Below are 9,646 nucleotides of genomic sequence, written 5' to 3'. Positions count from 1 at the left end.
CGCCCCGACACCCTACAGCTGCCCCGCACCCCCTCATCCTCCGAGCCCCTCCCGAGCCCCTGCCCTTCCCCCTCCGAGCCCCTCCCCACTGGGTCCCTTCCCGGCGCCCCTCCCCCTCCGGAGCCCTCCCCCGCCCCTCCTCCCCCACCGGCCCCTCCCACTCCCCTCCACCGCCGGCCCCGCCCCTCCCCTCCCCCGCCGGCCCCGCCCCGGCCGCCCCCGGCCCCTCCTCCCCGCCCCGCCCCCGGCGTCCCCCACGCCCCGCCCCCCCACCTGCGGCGCTAGCGCGGGGCGGGGCGGCCCGGCGGACCCTGCGCGGCGTTAGGCGTTAGGCGTTAGGCGCGGCTGCACGGACGCGGGCCGGGCGCGCGGGCGGCGATGACGGCCCGGCCATGGCCCGGGCCAGCAGCTGCGGCGGCGACGCGGGGGGCTCGGGGCGGACGGAGCCGTGGGAGCTGTCCCTGGAGGAGGTGCTGAAGGCCTACGAGCAGCCGCTCAACGAGGAGCAGGCGTGGGCCGTGTGCTTCCAGGGCTGCCGCGGACTGCGGGGCGCGCCGGGCCGGCGCCTGCGGGACACCGGGGACCTCCTGCTGCGCGGGGACGGCTCTGTCGGGGCGCGGGAGCCCGAAGCCGCGGGTGAGGCCGGGGGCGGGGACTGAGGTCTGGGGTGTCCGTCCCGCTCCGGGGGGTGTCCCGGCAGGGGCGCTGCGACCGTTTGTGGAGCGGGGACCCCCCCCTTTCCTCCCTCCCTCCCGGAAGCCCCCCACGTGGACGTCTCTCCCCGCGCAGGGCGGGCTCCCGGTGGCGGCGCTTCCTCCGGGACGGCCCTGGAGCTGGGCCCGGCGTCTGGGGAGCCGGGAGCTCGGCCACTGCCGAGGCGAGTCCTCCCGCCAGGGGCCGTCTCCTCCCGCCTGCAGCAGGAAAGGAGACAGAAGCGTCCCCTCGGGCACTGTCCCCCGTGGGAGGTGGGGCTGCGCCTCTCACGTGGCGTCTGAACTGACATCACATTCCTGAGTTTAACTGGGAAAGCACGGGGGTTGTAAAATTGTAGGGGGGTGTAAAATTGCGGTGGGGGGTGTAGAATCGTGGATGTATGTGTAAAATTGGGGGTGTAAAATTGGGGGGTGTTAATTGGGGGGGTGTAAAATTGCGGGGATGTGTGTAAAATTGCGGGGGTGTGTAAATTTTCTGGGGTGGTATAAAATTGTGGGGGTGTGTTAAATTGCGGGGCGGGTGTAAAATTGCCGCGACAGCCTGCTTGCTGTTTCTGTTCTTAACCATCAACCAGAACCAACAATTAAGCCCTAGAAAGATATTTGAAGTTAGTAAGATGGTGAGCTTAAGTGCTTATTTTACCCTTTACCAAAAAAAAAAAAAAAAAAAAAGTTCTTTCTTCCCTGGAGAGCTGGAGTGCTGGCTTGGAGCACAAGATATCACCCCAAATGCTGGTACCCTGCTGGTGGGCAGAGCGGGACTCTTTCTAGGCCTGACAGCTGTGGGTTTGCATGAGTGGCCTTTGTGGAGGACCAGGAAGGGCCAGGGCAAGGCCAGACAGAAGCCACTGACACAGCCCCGGAGGGTGGGGGCCACTGTGCCCACCCAAGGGCCTTCCCTGTTCCTTTGCCAGGTTCTGCTCATCCCAGACTCGGCTGCAGCTGCCTCCACACTCCCGCCATTTGCTATATCCCACACAGGTGACAGCAAGATCAGGCCTTGATGGTGTTCCTCCCGCTGTGGAAATGAGCAGCTTAGGCTCGCACAGGCACCCAGACAGTAGCAGTGTTTAGGTTCAGTGCGGCGCCCCTCAGGGTTGTGCCCGGCAGGCGAGAGGCTGCATGCTCACAGAGCCTCTGAGAGTTGGTGCTTGGGCTCCACCCCATCCCTGGAGGTCAGTGCAGAGCAGGAGAGAGCCATAGGCAGCCTAGTCCGTCTGACCCTCTGACTGTAAAGATGGGGAAATTGAGGCACAGAGTGGTTAGTTTGCCGCTAGTTAGAACTGAGGGCTCCTGGTTTGACCCTGAACCGTGTGGGAGCCCAGCTGCCTGCTTCCTCTCGGTGCTATGCAAGGTGTCTTCACAGCAGTGATCTGATTCTCCCCATTGCCATCTTCTGGGGGATGTGGCCCCTTCCTGGTCCTCACAGTCCTGGAGGACTGTGAGGCAGCAGTTCCTGGCTGTGGTTCAAAGTGCAGGCAGAGCCCTGTGTTGACCTTAGTGGGTGGCACCCGTCTCTGGTCCAATTCATTTTTTATTTGATATGATCTTTGGTTTCTGTTCATAACCTTGTCTCATAAAGGTGAATGAGGTTTATGACTTGCTGTCTCTTTAGGGTTTAAGAAAAATCTATTATTACCCTGAACTTCCTCTGCCATCCTGGTGCTTCTGTGAGTCAGCTGAGACTTTAGGCCAGCTGTCTCCTCAAAGGTGGCCAATCCAGCCTTTCTCTGGGACTTAAGATAAGTAGATACACTAAAAGGTGCACAGTTATTTCTCCCTGTAAATATAATAGGAAAAACTCTACATCTCACTTGCCAGCACTTTAGTCTCAGTTTTTTACGCCAGTTGAATCTCTCCACCTGTAACCTCGGACCTTCAGTACCCGTCCTCTCACACAAACTGAATCTGGGCAATTGACGTGTAAAACAACTTTGAAAAAAACCAACAACAGGGGTCAGGCGCAGTGGCTCACGCCTGTAATCCTAGCACTTTTGTAGGTCGGGGCAGGCGGATCATGAGGTCAGGAGTTAAAAGACCATCCTGGGCCGGGCGCGGTGGCTCAAGCCTGTAATCCCAGCACTTTGGGAGGCCGAGGCGGGTGGATCACGAGGTCAAGAGATCGAGACCATCCTGGTCAACATGGTGAAACCCCGTCTCTACTAAAAAAAAAAAAAAATACTAAAAATTAGCTGGGCATGGTGGTGTGTGCCTGTAATCCCAGCTATACTCAGGAGGCTGAGGTAGGAGAATTGCTTGAACCCAGGAGGCAGAGGTTGCGGTGAGCCGAGATCGCGCCATTGCACTCCAGCCTGGGTAACAAGAGCGAAACTCTGTCTCAAAAAAAAAAAAGACCATCCTGGCTAACATGGTGAAACCCAATCTCTACTAAAAATATAAAAAAAATTGGCCGGGCGCGGTGGCTCAAGCCTGTAATCCCAGCACTTTGGGAGGCCGAGGCGGGTGGATCACGAGGTCGAGAGATCGAGACCAACCATGGTCAACATGGTGAAACCCCGTCTCTACTAAAAATACAGAAAATTAGCTGGGCATGGTGGTGCGTGCCTATAATCCCAGCTACTCAGGAGGCTGAGGCAGGAGAATTGCCTGAACCCAGGAGGCGGAGGTTGCGGTGAGCCGAGATCGTGCCATTGCACTCCAGCCTGGGTAACAAGAGCGAAACTCCGTCTCAAAAAAAAAAAAAAAAAAAAAAAAATTAGCTGGGGCCGGGCGCGGTGGCTCAAGCCTGTAATCCCAGCACTTTGGGAGGCCGAGGCGGGTGGATCACGAGGTCAAGAGATCGAGACCATCCTGGTCAACATGGTGAAACCCCGTCTCTACTAAAAATACAAAAAATTAGCTGGGCATGGTGGCACGTGCCTGTAATCCCAGCTACTCAGGAGGCTGAGGCAGGATAATTGCCTGAACCCAGGAGGCGGAGGTTGCGGTGAGCCGAGATCGAGCCATTGCACTCCAGCCTGGGTAACAAGAGCGAAACTCCGTCTAAAAAAAAAAAAAAAAAAAAAAAAAAAAAAAAAAAAAATTAGCTGGGCGTGGTGGTGCATGTCTGTAATCCCAGCTGCCTGGGAGGCTGGGGCAGGAGAATTGCTTGAGGCAGAGATTGCAGTGGGCCGAGATTGTGCCATTGCACTATAGCCTGGACAACAGTGCGAGAGGACTCCTCAAAACAAAAAACAAAAAACAAAAAAAAACAACAACAAAAAACTAAACCTTATTTAGAAGGATGAATAATATCATCTCAGCACACAAGTTGTAATACTTCTCATTTCCAAGCTAACATTAGAATAAATGACTAGAACAAATTTGCTAATCTTTTTCTTTTTTTTTTTTTTTTTTTTTTTTTGAGACGGAGTTTTCGCTCTTGTTACCCAGGCTGGAGTGCAATGGCGCGATCTCGGCTCACCGCAACCTCCGCCTCCTGGGTTCAGGCAATTCTCCTGCCTCAGCCTCCTGAGTAGCTGAGATTACAGGCACGTGCCACCATGCCCAGCTAATTTTTTGTATTTTTAGTAGAGACGGGGTTTCACCATGTTGACCAGGATGGTCTCGATCTCTTGACCTTGTGATCCACCCGCCTCGGCCTCCCAAAGTGCTGGGATTACAGGCTTGAGCCACCGCGCCCGGCCAAATTTGCTAATCTTTACACTGAAGACCTCATGACTGCTTGGAAGCTTTTTTTATTTTTTATTTTTTTTATTTTTTTGAGATGGAGTTTCACACTGTTGCCTGGACTGGAGTGCAGTGGCACAACCTCCACCTCCTGGGTTCAAGTGATTCTCCTGCCTCAGCCTCCCAAGTACCTAGGACTACAGGTGCACGCCACCACACCTGGCTGATTTTTGTATTTTTAATAGAGATGAGGTTTCACCATGTTGGCCAGGATGATCTCGATCTTTGGACCTTGTGATCCGCCTGCTCCAGCCTCCCAAAGTGCTGGGATTACAGGCATGAGCCACTGTGCCTGGCATAATTTTTGCTTTTTTTTTTTTTTTTGAGACGGAGTTTCGCTCTTGTTACCCAGGCTGGAGTGCAATGGCGCGATCTCGGCTCACTGCAACCTCCACCTCCTGGGTTCAGGCAATTCTCCTGCCTCAGCCTCCTGAGTAGCTGGGATTACAGGCACACGCCACCATGCCCAGCTAAGCTAATTTTTTGTATTTTTAGTAGAGACGGGGTTTCACCATGTTGACCAGGATGGTCTCGATCTCTTGACCTCGTGATCCACCCGCTTCGGCCTCCCAAAGTGCTGGGATTAGAGGCTTGAGCCACCACGCCTGGCCTAATTTTTGTATTTTTAATAGAGACCAGGTTTTGCCATTATGTTGGCCAGGCTGATCTCAAAACTTCTGACCTTGTGATCCGCCCACCTTGGCTTTCCAAAGTGCTGGGATTACAGGCACCTGGCCCCATGTGAAGTTATTTTAAGAGGTCATTATTAAAACCTCATGATGGAGGTTTTAATAAAACTTTGTAAAAATCTAGGCAGGAAACTCTGTCAGGCATCACTGCTGTGTGGGGAGCTGTTCCCAGAGTCAAGACCGATGTCCCTTTCTATTTTTATTAGTTTGTTTTTTTTCTTTTCCAGCAGTCCAGAGGAAAAAGATCTCTTGTTTGTTGAGACAGAGTCTCCCTCTGTTGCCAAGCTGGAGTGCATTGGTGACATGTCTGCTCACGGCAACTTGTGCCTTGTGGGTTCAAGCGATTCTCCTGCGTCAGCTTCCCCAGTAGCTGGGACTACAGGCGTGTGCCACCACACCTGGGTAATTTTTGTATTTTTAGTAGAGATGGGGTTTCACCATGTTGGCCAGGCTGGTCCTGAACTCCTGACCTCAGGTGATCCTCCTGCCTCAGCCTCCCAAAATGTTGGGATTACAGGCGTGAGCCACCGTACCACTGTGCCCACTGGCTGATTTCTCAAATACGTCTGGGATGAGGTGCTGATGAGTGTCTGTGTGGTTCACATATGAGACTGGTGGGTGGGACGGTCCTTCCTTCGTCACCTTCTGGCTTCTTCACCTTGCTCAGCTGCTTTACAGGTGACCCTAGTTTTTTTTAAATGTTTTTTTCTTGTCAACTTTGGATGCTACCCTTTTTCACAGGCAGGCCTCACCTGTTACACTAGGATGCCCCACGGTGCTGGTCCTCCAGGTATCCCTCCCTTCCTCCTGCCCTTGTCCCGTCTGCCTGGCTCTCAGGCCATCTAAGGCACACCTAGAGCACTGGCTCTGGCATCATGCAGCTTGGCAGCCCCACCGTGCTCTCAGATGGATGAACACGAAGCCTTCCCAATCCATTCAACTCATCTAGGCAGCACTGGGCACCGTGTCCATGTCTGGAGCTCTGTGGGGTACAAAGCTCCTTTCTCCTCTGGCTCCCTCTCCGTCCCACACCACACCGATGAGCAAGCCCTGGCTTCTCACCCCCATTCCTCCTCCTCAAGTTGGAGCGATGGCAGCACGTGTGGGCTGAGGGGAGAGGAGAATGTGGGCCCAGGAAGCAGTTTGCAGCGACGTCAGGGGCACTGCCTCTGTGAAGGAGGATCCTTTTCACTCTAGAAGCCCATTTGCATGTCTGTGTGCTGGAGTCCACCTTTGCTGAGGACACCGTGTATGGCCTCCGGCCTCCAGCCTGCAGCCAGCCCTCTTGTTCTGCTACTGGAGCTGGGCTGGCTGGGCCTCCTCAGTGTCCAGGACTGTCTGGTTAGCTTGCCTTTATTTTAAAATAGCTCTCTGCAGATGTGTACAGGTGAACGTTTTATTGTTTTCTGGAGATGGTGTCTGTAGTTGTGCTGGAGAAAAGCAAGAACAGATTGGAAAGATGAAATTCTGCTTCCAGAGGAGAGAACATTTTCCTCCTCCGGAGAAGGAAAATCTTTCCGCCTCCTGGGTTCAAGCAATTCTCCTGCCTCAGCCTCCCAAGTAGCTGGGACTGCAGGCATGTGCCACCACACCCGGCTAATTTTTATATGTTTAGTAGAGATGGGGTTTCACCATGTTGGTCAGGATGATCTCGAGCTCTTGACCTTGTGATCTGCCTGCCTCAGCCTCCCAAAGTGCTGGGATTATAGGGGTGAGCCGCCGCGTCTGGCCAGGCTCTGCTTGTGTTGTACCCTGGGAGGGGCACTCAGTCACCACAAGGTGTGAAGATGAGGCCGGGTGCTCTGACAGGTGGGTACCTTGTTTCAGCATCCAGGGTGAAGCCCCTGCTGAGGGGCGTGGGCAGGGCAGGGCTGAGCTGTGCCCCTCTATCCTCTCGTTTTCGCCTCTGATGGGAAAGGTACTGTTTTGATTCCCATTTTACAAATGAGAAAACTGAAACCCACAAAGGGGAAGCCATCACCCAGGCAGTGTCGGGTGGCTCAGCTCAGGCCCCTTGGCTTGTTGGGCTTGAGAAGCTGCGCCTTTGTGCCTCCGTCTTAGTCTCCTCCCCTGTGACATGGGAGTGACACAGCCTCTGCGCTGGCGTCAACATCTGTGCGGCCCTGGGGCAAGCCCAGCTCCGGAGCACCGGCTTTGGGGCAGCGAGGGACCCTGTGCCTCTGTGCACCTCTCCGGAGCTGCCTTGGGGAGCAGCACGTGTGGGTTCGGGTAGTGAATCTCGCCCTGAATCGTTCCATCCGGTGGAACAGGAGCGGTTCTGCAAAGTGCATGAGGGATGGGGGAGGGGCGGGGGGCTCTGGGCGTCCTCTGGACAGATTTCTTGGTGATGTCAAATGACCTCCATCCCTGAGGGCTCCTATGTAGAAAGTGGGAAGGAGGCTAGCCGCTGTGTGTGGCGGTGCCAGCCCTGGGAGGGGCACCGTGTGGGTGCAGCGTGAGCTGGGTGTGTCTGTGTTTGAGCTGGGCTTTGTTTGTAGATAGCATTCCCGATTGAGTCTCACCTCTGAGCAAGGATTACCTCACAGGAAGGCAGTCCTTCAGCACGCCTGTTTTCTTTATCTAGACATCCTTGAAACTGCCTGGCCTGCATGGCCGTCGATATAAGCAGAGCCTGTGTGACTGTGCCTGGGAGCCCCATAGCCCGTGTGACCTGAGCCCCGGTCTGACCAGTCGTTGCAAGTCCTGCCTGTGCTTTTCGGGGAAGCCTTGGGGTCTCCGTGCTGCCATTGAGGTTCAGTTAATGGTGGGAATGTGGCCCCACCCTCACTGCCACCCTGCAGTCCTCCTGCACTGACATACCGGCACCCTGATGTCCACAGATAATAGTTTATCTGCCCCAGATAGGAAAGACTCTGCAGCCGGCTCCGTGGCTCATGCCTGTAATCCTAGCACTTTGGGAGGCTGAGGTGGGTGGATCACCTGAGGTCAGGAGTTCAAGACCAGCCTGGCCATCATGGTGAAACCCCATTTTAAAAAAAAATAAGAAATAAAAAAATAAAAAGGAAAGACTCTGCTATGTCTTTCTCATTCAGCGCTGCGGTATTGGACTTGTGGGGAGAGCCAGCTCCCACAGCCTGTGGGGACTGGTTGGTCTGGTCCTGGGATGTGGCCTGTTGAAGCAAATATGCCAGTGGGTCTCAGCACAGAAAGACAGAGGGTTTCAACTCTGATCATTCACTGTAACTCCTCAGAGGGCCTTGGGCTCCAATTGAGGTTGAGGCCATGTTGAGGAGGAAGGCAGCCTAGAAACACACCTGGTAATTAGGCAAATCAGCTTGTGCTGGGGAAGCCCAGGACACCTGGAAGAAGGCCCAGCCTGGTCTCACTTCTCTCTTCTCATTTCAAAGGCCCCTTCATTCCAGTGCCTGTGTCTCTCCGGGACTGAGGAACAGGCGGGGTGCATGGGAATAGTTTAAAAGGAGTGTATGGGTGTCCTGTCTCTGTGGCAAAAAATTATGACCAACTTGCTGGGTTACGACATTAAAACAGTATATGGGAGCCAGGCGCAATGGCTCATGCCTGTAATCCCAGCACTTTGGGAGGCTGAGGCAGGCGGATCACAAGGTCAGGAGATTGAAACCATCCAGGCCAACACAGTGAAACCCTGTCTCCACTAAAATACAAAAAAATTAGCTGGGTGTGGTGGCATGCGCCTATAGTCTCAGCCACTCAGGAGGCTGAGGCAGGAGAATTGCTTGAATCTGGGAGGTGGAGGTTGTAGTGAGTTGAGATTGCGCCACTGCACTCCAGTCTGAGCGACAGGGTGAGACTCTATTTCAAAAACAACCAAAGCAAAACAAAACCATAGGTTATCTTCTTACAGTTTAAGAGGTCAGGGCTGGGTGTGGTGGCTCACGCCTGTAATTCCAGCACTTTGGGAGGCCGAGGTGGGTGGATCATGAGGTCAAGAGATTGAGACCATCCTGGCCAACATGGTGAAACCCTTTCTATACTAAAAATACAAAAATTAGCTGGGTGTGGTGGTGCACACCTCTAATCCCAGCTACTTAGGAGGCTGAGGCAGGAGAATCTCTTGAATCTGCAAGGTAGAGGTTGTAGTCATTGCACTCCAGCCTGGGCAGTAAGAGCGAAATTCCGTCTTAAATAAAAAAAATTCCCCCACCCCAGATTCTGGTTCCGTAGGTCTTTGCAGGGCCGTGGAATCTGTGTTTTCAAAGCTGCCGGTGCCTGTTTTCTCTGGTGGGTTCTGTAATTGCAGGTCCTCTCCCTGGAGCAGGCTCCAGGCTCTGGTGACCGGCCTTTTAAAGCCAGATCTGAGTCCCGCCCAGAGCATCTGAATCTGACCTTCTGAGGCCAGCCTGAGAAGGTAACAAGTTCCCTGGTCTGCGGCGTACGGGAATGCGGCGCTGTGCCTTCAGGGGACCGGGATGGTGGTGAGGGGAAGAGTTGAGGTCTCAGTGTCAGTCCCGGGGCTGAGGCTAGCCCAGGGTGAGTCTGAGCTGGGTGGCCGTGGGCCAGTTCCTCACCTTCGCTGGACCTCATGGGCTGGGACTAGTGGCTTACCCAAATCTC

At 54.5% G+C, this 9,646-nt stretch overlaps 1 protein-coding gene across 5 annotated transcripts in view; it reads left to right on the top strand.

Moving 5' to 3' along the window:
* The first annotated feature begins 285 nt into the window (after positions 1-285).
* The window catches only part of SPIRE2 (spire type actin nucleation factor 2), a 41,264-nt gene continuing 31,903 nt past the window's right edge, over positions 286-9,646 (top strand). For 3 of the 5 annotated variants that reach the window (XM_010332550.3, XM_010332553.3, XM_074405369.1), the window contains exon 1: positions 286-636. In XM_010332550.3, coding sequence (XP_010330852.2) covers positions 393-636 — 244 coding nt within the window. In that variant the 5' untranslated portion in view covers positions 286-392. Of the gene's footprint in view, positions 637-4,067; positions 9,441-9,646 lie in introns of those variants that run through there. The other 2 variants (XM_039460276.2, XM_074405370.1) reach the window with 2 other exon arrangements.

The sequence above is a fragment of the Saimiri boliviensis genome, chromosome 1 (assembly GCF_048565385.1).
Source record: "Saimiri boliviensis isolate mSaiBol1 chromosome 1, mSaiBol1.pri, whole genome shotgun sequence".
Lineage (NCBI taxonomy): Eukaryota > Metazoa > Chordata > Mammalia > Primates > Cebidae > Saimiri > Saimiri boliviensis.
Note: the sequence above shows the minus strand (reverse complement) of the source record. Positions and strands in the feature narration are given on the sequence as shown.